A 23,275-nucleotide genomic window follows, 5' to 3' on the forward strand; every position below is an offset into this window, starting at 1 on the left:
ACCAACCCCTACTTCTGATCCTGGTTTGGTTTTGTTTTGGCTTTGTATTATCTATTTATCCTGGTACACAGTCAACAGCCAAATTCCCTTTGAACACATTTTCTTTGGAAACCCTATTGTACCCTTGCTTGGATTCTAAAGCTGATGATTAGCAACTCCAAGCGAGGTATTCTGTGGTTTTTAGAGTGCCTCCCTCATGCCCAGCTTCTCCCGGCACAAAGGAGAAAGACTCTAAGTTTTGGCCCAGGATAAATCATAAAAATATATATACGTAGATATAGCTTCAATTATTACCTGTAAGACACCCCTATGTGTTGTTACCTAGGCTTTCAAGTTTAACAGGAAAATTGAGACCTCATACTTTAACCTTATTTCCTTCAATATATTAGAAAGATTTTTTTTCCTTTCTTAATGGATATACCTAGAGTTGAGGGTTGTGGGCTTACAGCAAAGGTCAAGTTGTGTTTCTCCATTTAGCATCTATCTAAATCCCAGCTTTGATGATATGGAAATACTCATTTGAAAGTATCAAGGGCAGACTTTCAAATCAACATAAAACATACTTGGGAGCAGTGGTGCGAGCCAACTTGAAGGTCAAAATGTCATACAAATATCTTTAAAGTGTTGGGTGAGATTTCTGGCATTCCAGGGTCTGACCTGTCTCTTGATCTCTGGTTTGTATCTTACACTGTCCAGGTCCTGATGCAAGGCAAAAACCCGGGGATCGCTTGGAAGTACGCCCTTCCCAAGGTCATGAATGGAACTCAACCGGCCTCAAGAAGGCACAGCCATGCCTGGAGTACGGTGCAGTCTCAGTGCTCCGTGTCCTGCGGAGGAGGTAGCTGATTTCCTGATCCCACCTTCAATTCTTCCCTCAAAACAGGTTCTTTGATATCAGACCTCTTGAAAGTACATGATTTAAATAAGCAACAAAAGAACCATCTTTTATGGGAACCATCCCTGGAGAAAGCAAATGTTACTGTGCTCTTTGAGGATTTTCCTTCGTAGAAAAGAACCAAGACACACAAAACTCAAGTCCTTCATAACCAGGACTCAACAGTTACCTATCTGAAATCTGGGGGGCAGGGGCGGCAGAATCTACAAAATATATATTTATTTGTGTTTTTATTTTTAGCTTCCAGTTTAGTTTTTTCCTATCCTGAATTCTCTGTTGGTAAGCACCTCGCACTGAGACTGTGGAAGGCAGGGTCAAAACCAGTGAGAACACACACAGCATACGGCATCCCTCTGAAACACGAGCATCCTGTCACTTCAGTCCCTCGGCGGGGAGGCCAGCAAAAAACTTTGTTAAATCTGAGACATCGGCCTCCTAAGGGAAGAAGAACTACAACCATCCTCTCAGTGAGGAGAAGGCAAGCATTTTATGTAGATCCAGAGATAACCACATACTTGCATGTCAGTCCATCTTTGTAACGCTTGCCCCTTCAAGAAGAATGAAAGTCCACAAATAGATCCATGAAGCCAAAGCATCAACGTTGGCCACTCACTTTCCTCACTGTCAGAGCATCTGATAAAGCGCGTCTCCCTACCGCGCCCTGGTGCCCTGAGCACAGTGGGGCATCTTGGAACCAGACACAGAGCCGAAATACAGAAAATAAAGAAATTCTCATGTCTGTAAGGCCTCTTCACAGGCTTGTGCTGATTAACAAAGCATGAGAAAATGCTTCTTTTTTAATAGATTAAATAATTAAAAGGGAATACATGTTTAGAGAAATAAAGGGGAGGAGGAGCATTGGGTAACAATATGATTGTTGAATCCTCCTGTTGTGCACCTGAAACTAACACATCACTGTATGTTAGTTACACTTAAGGGGGGGGAAATGGGAAAATAGCCAAAGAAGTAATACATTTTATTAATGAGCACTTTAAAGGCACTATGCTATGCAGAAGAAAAATAATTTTCCCTAACCCTTTAATCTGCAAATGCCAGTGTTCAGACGTTGCTCTGTGTCATTCTATTATTCTTTTATGCAAACATAAAACATGCATTTAATGTTCTCAGCCACATGCCACACAGGTCATTTTGTAGACTGTTTCTTACTGCACAGAAAGCATGCTATCGATACCTGTTGACACTGTGCTTTTTTTCACTTAACTTATGAGCAGTTTCTCACATTTCAAATGCTCTTTGAGATCATTTGCAATAACTTCCTGGCATTCTCGGAAGAGCAGAGTTCCTCAGGAAGGAGAGAGATTCAATCCATTTTCCATGTATGGAGAATGAGTCCAACCAAGGGAGGACGCTGGACAAGGGCATGGTGGGATTCTCCCCTTGCCTTGATTCAGCAATCCCCTCACGTGACTTGCAGACTGCGATGTGTCTGAGGCATATGAGAAGGGCAGTCCAAATGGACGAATGCTCTGGAAGCGAAGGATGAACTTGAGGGAATCCCAGCATGGTTTTGGTAACCTACTTTTACCTAATCGTGATCGCAAGAGTGACTTTTCCTTGTTTCTCAGATTCCATTTTAGGGAAACATACCATGTAAATATAAACAAACAGAATTCAAAGAGGAGACAGCCTTCCTGTTTGGAGACCTGACAGATAAAATTATTGACACAAAAAATATGTGTCTGTGATGAGAAGCTCTGGCAGGCAACGGCATCACTAAAGCAAAACAAAACAAAAAACCCCACCCAAATCCCCAGTCCTAACTGACAGGTATGAATACATGTTCAGAGAGTTCAACTTTTGTTAATATCTACTTCTGACGGACGAAGAAGAGACCTCGTGGAAAAGCAAACCCTTAGAACTTCCACCCATAACTTACCAGTGGTGTTTCTCTGAAGAACATTGTCCATAGATGGATTAAAGTTTGCAGGATGTTTTGTATTTATCACTTCTGGTTCGAGAACCTGCACCGCGAGTTCTTGAAAACTAAGAAGCTACACATTAAAATCATTAAAATGCAAAAGCTATTATCTCCGGGGTGGGGAGGGGGATGGGATTCACATACGTTGCAGATTCTTTCAAAAGGAGGTGTCCTCACCCAGTATTTGGATTCCGTACCTTCAACACCACATCAGAATCCTGGTAAGTCAGAAGCGAACCATAGAAATGAAATTGAATTGGTTACCTGTAATTTTCACGTTGTAACTTTTGATGTCTTGTTAGGTTACATAAGCGTAAAGGCCATTTGCTTACGAGATCAAAACACGCAAGTCAGTTTCTCCTTCTGCAACGCAAGAACCAAGCCAGCAACGGAACCCAAAATATGCAATGCCTTCTCCTGCCCTGCTTAGTAAGTCATCTGGAAATGTCCTTCTGGCTGTATTTGTACTTGTAGGCTTTTATTGTTGTCAGGAGAAAATCAAAACCTACTGCCGGCGCTTCTGATCAAAAATGACTCAGAGAAATAGAATGCCCAAAAAAGTAACGGAGGAGAGAAGGCAGTTGAGGTTAAAATCTATCACTTGAAAGACACAAATTTGCTTGAGACTATCCTTTTAACTCTGGCAGTGCAAACCTAACCGTGGGATTTAAAGGTGTGGCTTTCTTTATTTTTTTTAATCTTTACAGAGACTCCTCTGAACTAAAACAGATACTTAAGTAACACAAAATTCTATATTAGTTGAATTTACATGCGGTGTGTGCTTAACTTTCATATAGTGATCCAAGAATTTAAAAATCATAGTACTATGCAGACCATGAAACCCCAAATGCAAATTATACAGTAGCAAGTCACAAAATAAAAAGAAAGAGCAGAGGCCAAGTGGTAATGCACTTCTGATGATGGGGCTCTATGGGGATCTCAGTGGGTTTGTTTTTGGATGGATTTTAGCCACACTATTGTTTGAGCGCTAATTTTGAGTAATCTTCCCGGCCGAATGGAGTCTTTTGTGTGATTTATCTTCTGCCAAATGTATTTATATAGAATTGACGGAGTTTCTTCTAAAGCGGTTCTGTGTTCACTAATGCTTCACATCATCCTAATAAGTAGTGTTTGCTTTGTGGTGATGCAGTTATATTGCACAATCTTTTTATACACATGCGTGTATGGTTTCCTTGTAAGAGCACATTTGTCCTAATTGTTTGGGGCCGCAGCTTGTTCCCACCCCCTGCCCAGTTGTCAACCTAGTTTTTCTCACAGAATCTGGAAGCAGCTGTGTCCTGAACACAAAGAGTAGAAAGAGATTCGGTGAGCTTTTGTGGATTTTTTCCCCCATTTTACTAAGAAATGTCGGGTCCTAAAAAAATTCAGTGGCTCTAAGACGTGGTTACCGGACAGTGTTACTGACCCTCGGGGAGTCCTTTCTCCTGTAGATGGTGTGCGGGTGTTTGTGTGTGTGTAGGAATTGTGAGTTTGCTTGAATGGCATGCTGACATTTTCTGATGTTAAGCCCACTTCCCATTGTTGGTTATTTCTGCCAAGCAAAAACAAAACAAACAAACAAAAAAACAGGACCTTGTTCCTATGTACATCCATGAAAAGAGAGAGCGCCTCGCCTTTGCCTGACTTCTAGAACTTCCATGATGACCACACATAGAGATGATCCTCTGTGGTGACCGGTTTACTAGCTATTTAAAAACAGAGTGCAGCCCATACTCCCGCAGGATTGGAGCCTGTCACGGGCAAGATCTTGGGCTCTGCTCCTTTCTTCTGCACCTTATCATTTATACCTTTGTATTTTCCGTGGGAATAAATGGGACCGTCAGGGACTCTGGTGCCCTAGAGATACACCAGCAGTGAGGTCTTAGACTATTCGAGTTACAGGGACAAAGGAGTTCATCCAGTCCTACTCCATGTTCTCCCGTGTCACAGCCATGTCCCAGGCACTTACCGGATGCCAGGCTGGCTCTGGAGAAGGTGTAGCTCCTCCCTTCGGTGAACGCAGAATCTAATGGAAGAACTGGTGTGTAAGGAAATTATTGAGATGCAGTGAGCTGTGTTTGAAGGTGTTATGTATACAAAAGGCAGTGAGGGGAAAAGGACGGCGTAGAAGCTGGGCTTTGAGGCAGGGTTCTTAGGGACCGAGGACAGATGGCGCGTGGGCCTGGGACCCGTGTGTGCAGAATCGTGAAGGTCGTGAGAAAAGTGCACCTGCGTCGTGCTCTTTCTATACTTTTACAGACTCATCATATTGGCTGCACGAAGGAAAAAGTTGAATTGGGTAGACAGAAATACCATCTTTATGGGAGAAATGCTGCCACTAATAATTTCACAATTGTGTTTTATTTACACCTTACATGACACAAACAATTCTACAAATAAGGACTTGTTTTATTTTGGATTCTGTAAGTAAGAAAATAGGGATTGTGCAGTGCTTTAGCACATGGATCATCTAGAACTTCATGTGCTAAATTCTCTGGACGAAAGGGAAGGTTTTTAATTTCACACATCGGGCTGATAGGAGAATCTGAGGGGGACGCTACGGGACTAGGAAATGTGGCAGAACATGCAAAGGTAAAACATGATTTGGCCTCAGTGACATTTTGTTTCTTGAAATAAAATTTAGAACACAGGTAAACTGAGGTCAGTTTCAGACCCTGCTCCTGTGACTGAAATGTATAAGATCTTATCTCATGGATCTTTTTTATCCTAGACCTTCAAATCCTAGACTATCAATTAGTCGGATGCAGTTATGGGAAAAGATGAGTCGTTTCAGTGCATCACGATTCACATTCACACCAAGTCTCAGCTGTGAGAGAAGTGATCTGGCCATCTTTTTTTTTAAGTTTATTTTTATTTATTTTGAGAGAGAGATTAAGCAGAGGGGCAGAGAGAGAGAGAGAGAGAGAGAGAGAGAGAGAATATCCCAAGGGAGCTCCAAGTGGGGCTCAAACTCACAAACCATGAAATTATGAGAACAACAGTCAGATGCTTAGCCAACTGAACCACCCAGGCGCCCCATGAACACGACGTTATGTCTCTCAACCATTCATAAAGTTGAAGAGTAACCAGAAAAGTTAGTCAGGGGGAGTGCCTGCTTAGAAATAGCTTCTCTAAGACCTGAACATGCCCCTCTCTCCTGCAAGCATGTGTGATGCGTGTGCACACCTCCCCTCCCCTCCCCCAACCCTCCCTTCCCCTGCCTCACCCCTCCCCCTCATTAATCACTCTTCCCTTAGTCTCATTATTCGTATTCACTTCTCTTGTAGCAAGTATCACAATCACATAGTATTGTCTATATTTGTTCACATGTGCATCTCACCGCTGTGCTGTAGGCTCTTTAATGGAAAGAACACTGCCTTGTTCATTTTTTGAGCCTGATGCCCGGCAGAGTCCTTGGCAGGAAGTGATGATCCGGTAGATCTGGCTGAATGGATGAATTGCTCAGGTCTCCAAATGGCGCACCTTTCTCCCCTCGCTGAGGGCAGGAATGTGTTTTTGCCCAAACCTGTGTGGTGATTGGATGTGACTCCCTATCCCTGGACCACACTACCACAGGCTTCACAATCTCTAGCAGAAGAATGACTCTGAATTGCCCGTATTGGTTCTAAAACTGATGGAAGACTTTTATTAGGTGGTGACGTCGTAAGCTTTGGAAGGGATGACCTGACATCTTAGCTTCGCTGGAAGTAATGCCGTTTTTCTTTGCCAGCTGGAAGCCAGGCGAATGGAGCGTGTGCAGCCGGTCATGTGCGGGGGGCCAGCAGAGCAGGAAGATCCAGTGTGTCCAGAAGCAGCCGTTCCAGAAGGAGGGGGCCGTGCTGCATTCTCTGTGCCCGGTGAGCACACCCCCTCAGGTGCAAGTCTGCAACAGTCGGGCCTGCCCTCCTGAATGGAGCCTTGGGCCCTGGTCTCAGGTGAGTGGGCAAGAACTGGTGTCATGAGTCTTGTTCTCCGGACAAAGAAAGTGGCAGAAATCGGGGTGTTGGCTCCCCCGAGGCACTCGGTTTTTATGCTTTCCCAGGAATCCCATGGAGTTAACGTGATGAGGCAGTCTGATTGGTATTTTTTGTGATTTTTGTGCATCTTGTAGATTAGGAACTCGTGCACGACAACTTAAGATCTTACTTAAAAGTCTGGAAAGTAGAGTCTGGGGGCCACTCAGCCTAGGCTAAGAGCACTGCTGAAAAGGATTTGAGTGTCAGTGGACTGGCAGATGAAATGGCTACTGAATTCTCCAAAGCACATGGAAAATGCAGAGACAAAGGCAGCGGCATAGGAAGGATATTCAACTCTTACTTTGGGGGGAAAGAGCCGTGGGGGGTAGAGCGATACAGACGGGGTCAGGTATGAAGTTTCCTATGGTCACACACTCTCAGTGACAGGTACAAAATCATAAAACCAGAGGAGGCATAGAGCTACCTACCATTCACAACTCAGAGGTGCTGAGTGGGGGCTGAGTTTGCCAGAGGTCCCCTCAGGCACAGTGTCTAGAAGCATCTTGCCCCAACGTGGGAGAATGATGCTACCGGCATCTACTTGGTAGAGATAAACATCCCCCAGTGGAGGGGACAGCTTCCTGAAACAAAGACTTATCTGGTCCAAAATCCACTGGCGGGAGAATGATGCCCTGTGGTAGCCCAGCCTCTGCTAAACCACAGATGTCGAGTCAGTTCTAGGGAATAATCAACAAGATCCAGGGTTTTCGTTGCCAGAACAGTGAAGCCAGGTATAAGTCTGGGCCACATCTCTAGCATGCCTTTTGTCCGGGTGCGTTATCCTGGAGTGTTGATTTCTGATAAAGCATAGAAGTGCACTAGCATATGCGCAACAGAGTTCAGACTGAGACTTTGTTTAGTTATCAGACATGGCTTTTTGTTGTTGTTGTTGTTGAACAGAAATTTTTTATTTATTTTTCTTTTAAATGGTACACCATTTATTTACTTATTTAATAGCTTGTTATCAAGTTGGTTTCCATATAACATCCAGTGCTCTTCCCCACAAGTGCCCTCCTCCATGACCATCACCCCCTTTTCCCTCCCCTCCTTCTTCAGCTCTCAGTTTGTTCTCAGCATTCAAAAGTCTCTCATGATTTGCTTCACTCCCTCTCCCCAAGTCTTCCACCCCCCTCTCCCATTCCCATGGTCCCCGGTTAGGTTTCTCCTGTTAGACCTATGCGTGAAAACATAAGGTATCTGTCCTTCTCTGCCTGACTTATTTCGCTTAGCATGACACCCTCAAGGTCCATCCACTTTCCTACAAATGGCCAGATTTCATTCTTTCTCATGGCCATGTAATACTCCATTGTGTCTATAAACCACATCTCCTTGTTCCACTCATCAGGTGATGGACATTTAAGCTCTTTCCAGGATTTGGCTATTGTTGAAAGCGCTGCTATGAACTTTGGGGTACATGTGCCCCTATGCATCAGCACTCCTGTACCCCTTGGGTAGATCACTAGCAGTGCTATTGCTGGGTCATAGGGGAGTTCTGTTGATAGTTTTTTGAGGAACCTCCACACTGTTTTTCAGAGTGGCTATACCACTTTACATTCCCACCAACAGTGTAGGACATGGCATTTTAAAAAATGTTACAACTCCATCTGTTAAGGGAGTAAGGAGCTAGTGGTGGAAAAGAGTATCTTTGAGCATGCGTAGAGAGGTTTTAAAATGAAGGAAACATTGCTAGCAGAAGGTAAGTCTAAATAGGGTATGGTACTATGTCTGGTTTCTTTCTTTGCAAATAAGAAGGTCCAGTTTACAAGAGGAAAATTCGAAGGGTTAATGTGTATGGTGGGCACGGGGGAAAGAAATAGAGACCAAGAGTTCCAAATGGGACATCATGAAAAGGAGCGTTACTTCAGAGTCTGCCCCAAATTTGACATAGAAATATTTTGAGAGAGCATTTTACTTCCTTGGGTTTGTTTGGTTAGTTGGTTGTTTCCTAAGACCAAGGGTGTATTTTTGAGAACATCTTCATGACTAATTTGAAAGGGGTCTTTCGGAATTTATTACTGCAAACTGTTCTTTCCTTAGAGACAAGGTCTCTGGAAACCCATTCTAAAAAAAAGCAAAACCATGAACAGATAAGAATTCTATTCAGTAAGAACCAACCATTTAGAAATTTTGCATGTGAACGAAGGTTGACCTGCTTCGTGGTACACAGCCCTGTCTGATACCAGACACATTGGGCTGCCTGCCCCCTCTCCACTACCTGGTGGCCATTTGATTGATCGTGGTCAAGTTCTCAAAGCTCTCTGAGTCTCAGATGGCCCTTCTGGAGAATGAGACAGTAGCACTGATCACAAGTGTCCTGCTGCTGTAGTTTGCAGATTATGAGCTCATCACCATCCCCCTCTCTGAAGGATGTGAAGAGTGAGACGTCACGTTGATCCTCTGAGCAGGCTTGGAATGGCGCCCAGATGTTTGCATATTGGCCCAGAGCCAAGGCAAGAGAAGCACATCTCCTATGGGCCCTCTGAGCAGAAAAAAAGGCTGGGAAGGGGACATGTCCCCTGAGGGTGGACCCAGATCTGCAGCCAACACCTTCTAAGGGAGCTTACAAGTTTTTTAAGTACTTATCTGAAAGAGAAGATTATTCCCCACCTTGTCTATTTCACAGGGTTCTTGTGAAGGTCAAGAAAGGCAGATTGATTCACCGACATTGGCCGAGTACCTATTTATTTATTCCCCAGTAGTGAGCACAGAGCCCTGTCTAGAGGCAGCCAATAGGTAGTTACAAGAAGAATTGGACATCACCACCCCCATTTTTATCAATGTCACGGTCAGTTGCCATTCTCTGTGCATGTATATTTCTAGGATACTTCTCACCAGAAGCACAATAATCCTCCTTAGCCGAGTACCCAGATCAGTTGTGCCCTGTGCCAACAGGGCCATGGTTCTACCACCGAACAGGCCACATAGCATTCGCCAGGTGATCACGTGTGCCGACCCGGGCATCCAGCAGCCACTGGACATTCAGAATGTTGACAGTGACTGCCCGCCTGCCCTTAAGGCCTCTGCATGGAGAGAAGATGCCTCCTGTTGGCTGCAAGGGCTTTTCCTGGGCATTTGTTTCAAAAGCTTAGAAGTAGTTTTTGCAAATCCTTCACTCATAGGTTCTCAGCATTACCTGGAAGAAAACCATTGAAAACCAGCATGTAAATGGCCTCTGTTCTGTCATCTCTAGTGTTCCAAGACCTGCGGGCGAGGGGTGAGGAAACGGGAAGTCCTGTGCAAAAGCCCCCCACTGGCGGAGACTCTCCCAGAGAACCTGTGCTCCAGCACCCCGAGGCCAGAGTCCCAGGAGGGCTGTGTCTCAGGACGGTGCCCCAAAAACAATCGGCTACAGTGGGTCGTCTCTTCCTGGAGTGAGGTAGGAGTTGAGGGGGTACTGTTGGGTTGTGTGTGTATGTATGTTTGTTAGAGCATGAGCAGGGCAGGGAAGAGGGGGAGGGAGAGAGAGAGAGAGTCCTGAGCAGGCTCCACACTCAGCTTGGAGCCCGATGTGGGGCTCGATCCCATGACTCTGAGATCATGACCTGAGCCAAAGTCAAGAGTCGCATGCTTGACCAATTGAACCACCCAGGTGTCCCTTTATTTCCTGTTTGTTTTATTTTTATTGCTCAGCTCACCCAACAGAGCCCAGATGGTCAAACTTCCTTCCTGTTCCGCACACCGAGCAGGTGCCTACTCGTGATCCACTCTTCCCTCCTGACTCTTCCGCAAACCCTGCCAAAGCCCCCACCGCTCTGATCAGGCCTGTTCCCGGGGCATTATGGCACCACGGATAGGGGATGCAGAGTGATGCTTTGAGGGGGGGGTCTGTTACTCCACTGGGAGAGCTTGGGGTCCCCTAGCCCTTCAGCTAGGAGGAGTCCTTGTCAGACTTTCCAGGGAGCATGAGTCTGAAGGATGAGCAAGAATTGGGCAAGGGTGGGTGCACGCGCAGAACTAGGCACCGTGAGGAAAGGCGCCCAGCCTGAAGTGTACGTCACTAACTGACGCGGTGAGGTCTCTGCTGTGGCGGAGATCACAGCATGGTGAGGAAGACAGAGGCTGGGGGTGAGAAAAGGTCCACAGCAGGGATAGTGAGGTGCAGGAGAGGCAGTGGTCTGGCCAAAATGCCCTTTTAATCCATCTAAATAATAAGTCATGCACCCAGCAGTGCAGCCACTGCTCTTCCCGCCCATTTATTTAAGAACAGCGCCCCCTAGGGGCGCCTGGGTGGCCCAGTTGGTTAAGCATTGAGTTCAGCTCAGGTCCTGGTCTCAGGGTTTGTGAGTTTGAGCCCCGCATCTGAGCTGTCCGCGGGGAGACTGGAGCCTGCAGTCTGCTTCGGATTCTGTGTCTCCCTCTCTCTCAAAAATAAACATTAAAAAAAATTTTTTTTAAAGGCCGTATAGCCTCATGGCTACATTGGCGGTAAACCAGACTTCCCCCATTTGCACGCAGCCTCAGTATTTGCTCCAGGTGGGACCGCAGGCTAGCGGCTCAACGCGGCAGAGCCTCACCCTTGCGGAGCTCTTGTGCACAGCTCAGTGTCCGCCTTTATTGCTTATGATGGTCACAGTCAGTTATAAGGTGGCCCATCCTCACCGAGTCCCCTCCTCAAGGCTCCCCGTGTTTTCCGCGATCCATTTAACATACTTGAAACACGTGTTCCCATACTTCTTTCATCAGCCTCCGACCTTCTCCTCTTCCCCCTGTAACACAGCTCCAGGCTGGAGCTCAGTCACGTGAGAGGCAGGGTCAGGACAAGTTATGTGTCACCTGGTGGTGCGTCCCACGCATAAGTCTCTAACCCTCATCTCCGTGCCCCGCCTCCTCGGCACAGAGCCCAGGGCTTAGGAGGCCTGAGGTAGACCTGGGCCCAGGGACGATGCACCCCAAATGTGGACTCCATATCACGACTCCCCAGAGACCCTGCTCTCCTCCTCTGCCCTCTCTGGTCTTGCTCCAGGAGTCCAGCTCACAGCCATACAGTCTCGTGGTGCCACTGGACGGCGCCTCATTTTGTTTCGTGGTGCTGGTGAGCTCCGAAACTGTGGGACAGTTAACCTGAAGTCTCGAGTAGGAGGGATGGGGTCATTTTATCTTAGGATCCTTGAGCGCGTGTGGTTGACCTGCCAGAATTTGACATGTGGGGGTGGGGTGTCTGCTCAGCAGACTTGACCTTGGGGCTCTGCCTACTTCACGCCTTTTTCCTCGGCTCCTAGTGTTCAATGACCTGTGGTTTGGGCGTGAGGAAGAGGGAGATGAAATGCAGCGAGAAGACCTTCCAGGGAAAGCTGATCACTTTCCCAGAGCGAAGGTGCCGCCATATTAAGAAACCGAATCTCGACTTGGAAGAAGCCTGCCAGCGGGGGGCTTGTCCAGCCCGACCCGGGTTCAGTGCGGCGGCTGGATGGTATCCTTCGCCGTGGCAGCAGGTGAGCGCACCCACAGTCAGGAGGTGTACATTTAAGTGAGATTCCCAGGAGGGAGGGAGCCCACTGACCACTGTCCTGTAGGGAGCTGTCCCAACAGAAAGGACAGGAGCTCCAGTGCTAGAGGCAAAGTGGCTTGCGATCTTGGGCCTGCTCCACCCCGGGTGGCTCTGGGCCGCTTCCATAAGCCGTGGGCTCTGGCTTTCACATCTAGAAAATCAAGATGATAATATCTAGAGTGCTAATTTTTTTCATGAGTAACTAGTGTAAAGTACTCACACTGGGCTGGTCCCATGGTGCTCAGTGTTCACTATTGCTGCTTCCCCACTAGAATCTTCTGCATTTTTTTAGTTTGTTGGTTTATTCTGAGAGAGAAAGAGGGACGGGAATTCCAAGCAGGCTTCGTACTATCAGCACAGAGCCTGATACAGGGATCAAACTCACGAACCGGGAGATCATGACCTGAGCCAAAAATCACAAAGAGTTGGATGTTTAACCTAGTGAGCCACCCAGGTGCCCCACATCTTCTGTATTTTAGAAAAACTGCTCAGAGTCTCAGAGGAGGCAGGCAAAGCTCAGAGTTAGGCAATTCAGGCAAGGTCACCCAGCTCTTAAACTCATTAAATGTTAGAGGCATCCTTTATCTCAGAAGACTGGATGAAACTTTGGTTACAGTGGTTTGGTTCCAATTGGCTGGGATTGGTGTGGGACCTGACGGCTGAGAGAGAAGCTGGGTTGTGGTCCTTGCACCTTCCAACCACCAGATGCCACATATCTTCAAAGAACTCACCAGCTTGAGAGGTACCGCCCACCCCGTCTTAAATACAGGGGCTGGGTGGGGGTGTGTGCAAGCATAACTATGTCTGTAGAGCTGTGTATGTAAATATACACACTTATGTATAGTAACATGGATGTATGTGTGTATCGGTATCCACATGTATTTGTAAATACACACATATATATGTATATATCATGTGTGTACCTGTGTGTATCGGAAAGGATCTGAGCACTCAACCATGGAGAAAAAGAAAGTAGCATGATCGTGTGTCTCTAAAAGGCTAGACATCATGCTAAACGTTTTGTATATCGCTATGGACTTTTTTCAAGTTTTTATCACCATTTTACTCAAGAGAATCAATTTCCAAATCTCTTAAGATTATTTAGATAAGTCAGCCAACAATTGCCAACAGGCAACCTCTGTGCCCCTCAAACCCCACCCATTTATAAATAAAGTTTTATTAGAACACAGTTATGCTTGCTTGGTTACACATTGCCCATGGCTGCTTTCTTGCTGCAGAGGAATTGCAACAAACACCACATGGCCCCCAAAGCTGACAATAGTTACTATCTTGGCCTCTGCAGCAAAACCTTACCAGCTCCGGGTTTAGACGATCTGATGAGGCTCCTATAGCCATATTTGAATTGGGTGCTAAATCCAAAAGTCAGCCTTTCCACCCTCACAGTTTTTCCCTCCCAAATACCAGTTCATATCACGCTGCTTGTCCAAAATGAAGACTTCACTATCTGCAATAAAATAAGAAAAATAATGTGGTGAATTTTTAAGAGCAAAACAAAAAAATAATGTCAAAGGGCTTTTTTCCTGATATTTTGTGTATTCTTTTGTTATAAGAATATGTGTCTGGAAAAACTAAAAAAGTTGATGGCTGACAAGAGCTATCTCTTTTTTTTTTAATTGAACAGTGAAATCACTGATTTCTGGGAAGCACCACACCCACCGTGCCAACTCGGCATCTGGCTGGCCGCCGAGGGCACGGGTCCACAGCCGCCTGGGATGAAGTAGTATTTCCTCGCTGTCCTAATTCTGAGCTCTCTCTCTGCCCACGCCTGCATCTGCAGAGATTATCTGGAATTATTTAAATACTGTGATGAGTTGCCTAGGTTTCTGCATTCTCAGGGCAGCTTCTGTATTTCTGGAAGCTCTCTTCTTCATGACTCACTTAACTGGAGACACATTCTCTGGGCCGAGATAGACAGCATTTGCCTAAGACTCCCTTCCGATCAGATCACGCAGCTCCCGTGTGTTAGAACAGCCGTGAACTTGAGCACACATACTAGGCTCAGGCTAGTTCCCATTTTGCCAGCAGGCCCCCTGGTCATGGCCCGAGGCATGGAGACCCTCTTCTGTTTTACATCGCGGACCTCAGAAAGGACACCCTCCAGCTGAGCATTGCTGACTCCTTCCTCTTTCCCTCTTGCGCAGTGCACAGTGACCTGTGGAGGCGGCGTCCAGACCCGCTCTGTCCACTGCGTTCAGCAGGGCCGGCCTTCCTCGAGCTGCCTGCTCCGTCAGAAACCTCCGGTGCTACGAGCCTGTAACACAAACTTCTGTCCAGCTCCTGAAAAGAGAGGTACAGGGCCTGCACCCCAGTCAGTTTTACTAAATCGTCCGAGAATTTTCCAAAAATCCATCGTATGTGCTGGTGCAGCTTATTCCTAGCGCAACTCTAGGGGCCGCTGTTCCCGTCACAGTCTGTGAACAGGGCTCCTCAGAGGCATCCAGGACACAAATCTGGGGCAGTCCCTGTGCCAAATGCCCCTTGGCACGCACATGCAGGGAACATGTAGTTCTGTGATAAGGCTTTTTAGCTATTAAGTCTTACTTTGAAAGGGGGAAACAGTCATCTTGCAAGTCCATTTTCTTGTTTTTAAAGTTTCTTTTTGAGAGAGAGCGCCCACAAGTCAGGGAGGGGAGACCGAGAGTCCCAAGCAGGCTCCGAGCTGTCAGCGCAGAGCTTGAACTCCCAAACCGCGTGGGCCTGACCTGAGCTGAAGTCAGACGCTTAACCCACTGAACCACCCAGGTGCCCACAAGTCCATTTTTTAAAAACTGTTTTAGTTTGGGCACCTGGGTGGCTCAGTCGGCTGGGTGTCTGGCTTCGGTTCAGGTCATGATCTCACGGTTTGTGGGTTCGAGCCCCGCATCGGGCTCGGTGCTGATGGCTAGCTCGGAACCTGGAGCCTGCTTCCGATTCTTTGTCTCCCTCTCTCTCTGACTCTCCCCTGATTGCACTGCCTCTCTCTGTCTCTCAAAAATAATTTTTTTTTTTAAAAAACTGCTTTAGTTGAATAAGCAAATGAAAAAGGCACCCCCACGCACCAGAGACTCCTAAATGCTGGGAACGCAAGCACGGACAGGAACGGGGGAGATGGGTGAGTTCTGGCGAACTTGCATCTTCCTAGGACTACACCTTAGGAGTTTCCTCCACTACCGTCCATTTAAATGAAGTGCAGTGTGTGCTGGTGGAAAAATGGGAAATTGAATTATCTGAGCGAACTGTGCTGTTTTTCACTAGCCCAACTTATTTTGAAGAAATCGAACACCAGGGAATAGTTCCTCACCCTAATCAGATTTCTTTGTGCTGAAGAATTATTTTCCACCGTGCGCCTGCTGAGTTAATGTTCCATCCAATCACAGCTTTCCCAAGACTGTTTCACTTCTTACCCCGTGCTTTCCCGTTTGTGGGGATCCGATTCAGCACGGTCACGTGCCCCGTTCTGTCCCTAGCACTTGGCATTTTATTGTTATCTTACAGCCTTAGCTCCAGGCTCTGGCCATCACTTTTCCCTCCTCTGCACGCTCTCCTTATCCGAGCCTTGCACCAGACAAGAAAGATAGGAAGACAGCAGCTACTCGGAGCCCTGTCACATCCCAGGCACTGCTGGAATTCTACCGGCCCACAGCTTTTCTCAGCAGAAAGGTCAACAGAGGGAAGAAACACATGTTGTGAGCAAGTGGTCCTATTCTTGTGGACAGTCTCCTCCTTCCCCACCGGTGATTTCTCCTTTCCACCCTTTAGTTAGATGGCCCCAGACAAACCCACGCATGGAAAGAGTCCGAACTGCAGGGCCCTAAAGTACTCAAGGGCCGAGTACAGGATGGTGGTACATCATGACAGTTGTTCAGCAGTATCTCGTGGGCAGGAGTGCAAGGTGGGGAGAGCCAAGACCCACGTTAGGGCCTAGATCGTGGGGAGGCCCTTGGTGTTACCTTACTCATCCAGCACCAGGCCTGGCACACCATGGGTGCTCACCAGGTGTTAAATGAAAGACTGTGTAAAGCTCACCGCTCGGTCACGAAGCACCTGCTCTACGTCCCTAGCATTCTTCTGGGGATCAAAGAAGGAGGCAGCGTGCTGTTGTTACGCTACCAGGAGGCAGTGTCTCCGAGGAGGAGGAAACTGCAACAACAAACATGAGTGGAGTGGTACCAGTGTTAGGACAGAGGTCAGTTCTCCGTGGGTTGCAGGGATGGGAGCGGTGAAGATGACGGCATGAAGAAAGTTGATTAGAAGAAGGCACTGTCTCCATGCCTCTTGACGAAATAGGTCTCTCTAGGAAAGAGGAGTAAAGTAAGAAGGCAGATAGGAAAGACACAAGCCTAGGTGTGTCTTCTTGGCCAGAATTGTGGCTTACAGTTTCCAAAGTTGGAGGGCACCTCGGGCTTCCCCAGGGCGAGTGGCTCGCCTGGCTCGTCTTCCTCCTTAGATCGTTGGCAGGATGACCATGGGTGGAATCTGAGTGTGTCTTCTGCCAGCGAGTTTTCAGCAAACGTTAGTGGGCAGTCATTTACAGAGACATGGTTGGAGCAAGAGCGTGTTACGTTAAGCAAAGTGAGGCAGAGAAAGAAGTACCATAGGATTTCACTCACGTGTGGAATTTAAGAAACAAAACAGATGAACTTATGGGAAGGGCATGGGAAGAGAAGAAAGGGGAACAAACCACAAGAAATGCTTAACAGGGAACAAACTATGGGTTGAAGGAGGGATGTGGGGCGGGGGATGGGCTTTAAGGAGGGCACTTGTCATGATGAGCCCTGGGCCTCGTAGGTAAGGGATCCATCACTGAATTCTCCTACAACCAATGGTGTACTGGAAGCACACCCAGGGTGTCCGAGGGAAGAAGTGTTAATACTTGGGACCTTCTCTGAGACTCCCGTGATGGGCCATGCCTTCGAGGCACAGTCTTCCCCTCAAGGAGTTTGGAAAAGACAGTTCTGCCCGGATGGGCATCACCCAGTTCTGCAGTGCGACCAGGCACGTTTGCCATCGCAGCCGCCACGCATACTGGCAGTCAGATCATCATCACCGTGCGGTGCTCAGGCCCGCACCCTCCCAGGACTCGGCATTGTACATGTCTCATGTGTAAACCTTAGTCAGAAAAGAGGGAGGCCGGGGCAGGGACGTCACTCAGAGACCTGTCGGTCACACTGAGTTGTGACTGGTTGTTTACATAGTCTGGGAGATGCCTGGGCTGCAGCTGGGGGCGGGGGGGGGGGGTAGGTGGGAAGTACCCAACAGGACTAAGTTATTCCTCATGGAATCTCACCTCCGCACGTGGAGAAGGGAGGGATGGGCAGCTCTGTACTGTGGAAGGAGCAAAGACTCTGGGGTCATGAAAAGATTTGAACCCACACTCTGCCACTTGCTAGGTTGGGGCCAGGAGCAAGGTGTTTTGTTTTTTTTTTAATGTTTATTTTTTTATTTTGAGAGAGAGCAAGGGAGGGGCGGGAATCGCAAGCAGGCTCCGCCCTGTCGGCTCAGAGGTCGACATGGGCCTTAAACCCACAAACTGCAGGATCATGACCAGAACTGAAATCAAAAGTTGGATGCTTAACCGACTGAGCCACCTGGGTGCCCTCATGGGCAAGTTTGTAAACTCTCTGAGCTATTTATAAAATAGAGAAATGATGCTTACCTTAAAATATCACTGAGCATTAAGGAAGGTAATTTTTCACATTTACTGTGATCCAAGAACTGTTTTGGTGTCTCATTGTAGGTAGAATGATGAACAAAACAGGTAGAGTTTCCACTGCCGTATCTGGAAACAGACAAAAAACCAATAAATATACAATGTCAGGTGATAAAGTAGAAAAGAAAACTGAAGCAGAGTATGGAGCACAAGACTGACCAGGGGTGAGGCAGGAGTGGGAAAACCAGTTTAGACAGACGAGTCGGGCAAGGCCACCTGGATGGTGCAGTGTTTAAACAAGGACCCAAAGGAAAGGGAGCTAGGTATGTATTTAGAAGGATAGTGTTCCTGGCAGGAGGGACAGAACGTGCAAAGGCCCTGAGGCAGGAATGTGTGGAGCTGATAGAGGAACAGCAAGACACTTGGAGTAGGCTGTAGAGACTGGACAGGAGTTAGGTGATTAGCTGAAGCTGGTCAATCATTGTAAGGACTTGAGATTCACCTGAGTGAGGTGGAAGCTGATACTGAACTTCGAGCACAGGAGAAGTGCGATCCGACTTGTGGGTGGACCCCCGGCAGTCACCCAGAAAAGAGCGCAGGGCCCCACTCCGGGCCGGGGGCAGGTCCCACTAGAGCAGTGGCAGAAGTGGGAGCCGCGGGGCACCTGTATATTCTGAAGATGGAGCTTATAACCTCTGTCAGTTGTCTGCACGCAGGATGCGGGGCCGAGAAGGACTCCAAGGCCGTCCTCAGCGTAAATGAAATACGAGACTGATTAGCAGCTCTCACCACCAGCTCTTAGTGATCAGTATCATCACCGTACTGGAACACGGTGCTCTGAGCGACAGCACGGTGATACACCCCAATTCTGCTTCTGGACATACATTTAGCCGACTGCATGAGCTGCAGAAGCCTGCTGAAATCCCACTCTTATCCCAAGGGGGTCCATAAAACAGGGCAGTTAGGACCGTGGTTTGGGTGGTCTGTCTTTATCCTGATGCAGTATCTCAGACTGACTCAGATGTACGTTCTGGTTGAATGCGCTACATGCTACTTGGGATATAAGATACTGTACTGGTATATATTGTAAATAATGGGTGTATATACATACATATAGGCACCCAGAGTTCGGTTGGATCTTCATCTACTGTCTGCCATGTGGCCCCAAGGCCATAGGCTCCACCACCACCACCACGCCCTCCTCTGCCCGTGACAGCCCCGTGTCAGTACCCATGACCGTTCTTCTAGAGGCTCAGGGCAAAAAGCCTATCACCCTTCTCGATTTTTCTTTTTTCTCTCCTACCTTTACCATCCCGCCGGAAACTTCTCTAGACTCTACCTTCAAAATATTATCCAGGAGTTATTGAAAAGAAAAAAAAAATCACTGCTACTTCACCTTTATACCCAAGTGGAAACTTTGTAGGTTTTGAACTGGTTGTTTCAGGTATAAAGATGAATTTTTTCAACAAGTGTTTCTTGAGCAGCTACTTTGTGACAGGCACGAAGCCTTGGGAACAAAGTAAGGAAAACGGCACAATCTCTGCTCTCAAGGATTTTACATTCTAGAGCGGAGCCAGCACATAATGTGATGAGTGCTCAGAGATCACTGTAGGAAGATAAAGCAAGGTAAGGAATAGGGCAGGCTTTCTGGGAGGCCACCGAGCCTACTGCTTGTATGGGGGCCTCTGGGAAGGCCCTCCTATCAGTGGCCTTTGAGCCAAGAGGCTTGGGATTCTGGGAGAAACCACGTTTTGCCTGGCATGATAGGGCACCAGCCAGGTGGCCCCGAGTGGGGGAGGGAAGAGAGGAGGAAGAGGAGGTCAAGTGTGGGAGGAAGCAGATCTGAGGGCTCTGTCGGCCATTCTAAGGGCCAAACCCTTCATTCTGGGTGGCCGGAGGCGCCGAAGGGAGAGTTGAAGGCTGAGACACGGCCTGAACGGGCTTTCATTTTCAAAGGATCAGTGGGGCTACTACGAAACAGGAGTTGAGGGTGCGTGTATTTTAGAGGAATGAAGGCACGGGGAAGGGAGCATAGGCAGTTCTGACTCATGGAGGCAGGAGAATGGAGACCATTGCACGCCCTGTCCCAGGGCACAGAGCAGAGCCGTTTAAGGGGGATTTGGGAAGGGACGTGGGTGGGTACCTAGGGGCAGTGGGGGGCTTTGGGCCAGGTGACTGTGAAGCCTTGTGTAGAGGGAGGGAAAAGCACTTCCCACCATGAAGGAGACTTAGGTGTCTGTCGGGTACTTTTGAGGTCAAAACTCCTTGAGAATCCAGTAAAACGGCTCGGCCCTGACCCTCAAATGTGCACTGAGGTTTGTATAAAGAAAATCTTCTACCAGATTTCATGTGCCTTCTGTATCCAGTGAGGCCCCTCCGGGTGAGAATCCCCAACTTCCCGTGTTCTCCTTCCTGCCCCTCATCACGTGGGTTAACAAAAGCCGTCAGAAAGGACTGATGTTGACTTAAATTCACTTAGTTGCAAATGGGCTAGGGGATGGGTTTAACTCGACCGAGTGGTGCAGCTGGACCTCAAATCCAGAAGTGCGGATGCCCAACCTATTAGACCAAGACGCAGTGGCAGAAAAAGCTGCTGGCTGCTGCTTAGAAATAGAGCATCTCAGCCCACAGCCCAGACTTTCTGAATCAGAATCAGATCGCAGGGCACTCCTAACACTCCTTTCTAGGGACGCTGAATGGTAGCTCCCAGGCCCCTGGGGAGGCTCACACATGCATGTCTGGACAGGACATGTTTTGTTTGGTTGTGTTTTTATCATCCTGTTCCCCACCCCCCTCCTGTTAACATTCAGCTAATGGTCACCGTCCCTTTTGATGTCTTGAGTCCTGCTTCTGCCACCCTCCCTGCAAAGCCCTAGGATATAATGAGCAGAACCATCCAGAGACACAAGCCGTGCAGGCCCTCACCTTAAGAAAACGGCTAAGCTCTCTTCTACGGCGTTAAATCTTTCTTTCCCCATTGCAGAGGATCCCGCCTGTGTCGATTTCTTCAGCTGGTGTCACCTAGTTCCTCAACACGGCGTCTGCAACCACAAATTTTACGGTCAGCAGTGCTGCAAGTCATGTACGAGGAAGAACTGATCGCGATGCCCTCCCGGGCCTTACCTCTCGCCTCTGGAGCTTGGAAGGGGTCAACGCCAGACCCCTGCAGCCCACTTCTGCGCCCCTGCAGCGGCATCCCTGGAGCCGCTCTCAGGACAGACCGGCTCCTTATCCACTTCCCCAAAGCACACGGTACTCCGAAGCACTTGAACATGGGAGGCGAGGACCCGTCTGACTTCCAGGAGAAAAGACAAAAGAACTTTGATTTGCACTGTTACAGGAGAGAGGTGATGGGTCCCACTGAGCTACATCCGTTTTAGTTTTGACACAGAATCCTGTCGACTCTGGGAGAGACTCCCCCCCACCCCACCGCCCCCTTGAACTTGAGCGTTCTAGGGCAAGGACATCTGTTTGGAAAGGGCTCTTGAAGACACAGCCCCAAGACTGAGCCTTGGAGCAGTCCAGTGTGGATGGCACCCCTTGCCTCACTGCTCTTGGAGCTCACGGTTCGCCAGACGCTGGGCACGGCCCGGACTCGGGGTCCCACAGGCAGCCAAATGGTGCTCCTAACTGTGCTTGCTGCTGGCCCAACAAGTTTCGTGTTCTGTTTATGTAGTGTGCCTGTGTCGTTTTTATTATTTCGTTCGAAGCACATTCTGCTCATAGAGAGTCTCCAAGACTAAAATTCACAACGTGAAGAGTGTTCGGAGGACTAGTCTGAAAACAGGGCAACACAGACGATTTCACGAGATCTCCATGGAACTGAAATTCCCAATCGGGGGGGGGAAAAGTCCCACAAACTCACCTAAAAGGCAAATGTGGATGCCCTGCACAGTCTATGAACCTCGTAACTTTTGGTGCTAGCTGAACCAGGACACAGGGCCTCAAGTCTGCTCTTTGGGAATCAGAATTCGTGGTGAAGTGTTCATTTCTGGTAAAAACCAAGGAGGGGCTAACTAGCAAAATCACAGTGTTCTGAAGGAGAGGAGACCATCCTGTATAGTGTTCCCCACATATCCTCAGAGCTGCTTGGAAAATTAAAGACCACTTGTGGGTTTGTTCCGACCAACTGTCGTGTTTAAACTTTCCCTAAGATTTAGTTAACAAGTAAAAAGAGGGGCAATAGAAAAACCCATCTGTCTTCTTGCCATGTTACTTTTTAACAAATCATAAGCCAAGACCCTTCAATCAATAAGAGTATTTTATAATCTTACAGATGATATTTTCAGTCACAAGAAGCCAGCTGTTGATAGGCCCTAATGAGCTTAAAATTGTTCTCAATTGGAAAATACCACACTGTTTAGCCAAAACCAAAGGGACTTCCAAGGCTGAGCCCTTCTGTAACTGTTTGAGATGTGGTTAAAAAGGGCATATTTATATAATTCTACGCTCTTCCTCAGTTGCTTTGATGAATGGGGCCCAATTTTACTGCTTTATAAAGTCTCAATTCAAACAGGATTTGCCAGCTCAGCATAACCTACTAGACAGTGGTTTGTTAAATTTAGAGCGCCCTTTGTTCCCATTCTAATTAAAATCATGCCTCCTTGAATCTCAGAGAAATAATGATTGAATTGTCTCCAGTCCACTTGGCCTGGCCTAGACTAGCGGCCATTTGACCATCAGAAACATACAGTTTCCCTCCCTACCCTCCCCAGGCCCCCTGAAAACTGCAAATTATTCATTTATATAATGATCATTTTATTATTTTATGGAAAAATTAATTTATTAATAGCCTATTCTGATGTGTTCTCACTTGCTTCTCTGAGCAGGTGATATTAATTCTGAGGAGAAATGTTGAATAAAACAATGGGTTACAGAGAAAAGTCAAAATATATGTGTAATATTTAATTATTTTATAAGTTTTATAATAAAGTGTTCTGTTTCTTTATCTTTGAAATTTGTTACGTTCTTGAATACATTAGAAGTCAAGTTTCTTCCGAGAGGATTTAACTACATCCATGTTGATTAGGAACTTCAGAGAGTAGCTTTGCAATGAGAAGTTGGGAAGTCAAGATATTCATTAATTGCTTCTTCTTGCTTGTGTATGAAAAAATTAGAAGCCACCCAATGCCAGAGGGGAAGAGAGGAAGATGTACCAGCTTACGGAGATACGGAGTTATTTTTTCCTGCTCTAATGCTGGATCAACACCTTTGGAAAACATCCAAGTCAGTTAGGTGAACTTACCTTAAGTGAAGTTGGTTTCCTCTCTCCTTAGTTTTTTTCCAT

General features: G+C 47.3%; 1 protein-coding gene across 1 annotated transcript in view; it reads left to right on the plus strand.

The window, feature by feature from the left end:
- The window catches only part of ADAMTS18 (ADAM metallopeptidase with thrombospondin type 1 motif 18), a 136,741-nt gene extending 113,796 nt beyond the window's left edge, over window positions 1–22,945 (plus strand). The window contains exons 17-23 of the mRNA XM_029924217.1: window positions 697–838; window positions 3,137–3,263; window positions 6,565–6,769; window positions 10,041–10,226; window positions 12,070–12,282; window positions 14,501–14,648; window positions 20,972–22,945. Of these exons, the coding sequence (XP_029780077.1) occupies window positions 697–838; window positions 3,137–3,263; window positions 6,565–6,769; window positions 10,041–10,226; window positions 12,070–12,282; window positions 14,501–14,648; window positions 20,972–21,087 (1,137 nt within the window). The 3' untranslated portion in view covers window positions 21,088–22,945. The remainder of the gene's footprint in view (window positions 1–696; window positions 839–3,136; window positions 3,264–6,564; window positions 6,770–10,040; window positions 10,227–12,069; window positions 12,283–14,500; window positions 14,649–20,971) is intronic.
- Window positions 22,946–23,275: the final 330 nt, after the last annotated feature.

The sequence above is a fragment of the Suricata suricatta genome, chromosome 16 (genome assembly GCF_006229205.1).
Source record: "Suricata suricatta isolate VVHF042 chromosome 16, meerkat_22Aug2017_6uvM2_HiC, whole genome shotgun sequence".
NCBI lineage: Eukaryota > Metazoa > Chordata > Mammalia > Carnivora > Herpestidae > Suricata > Suricata suricatta.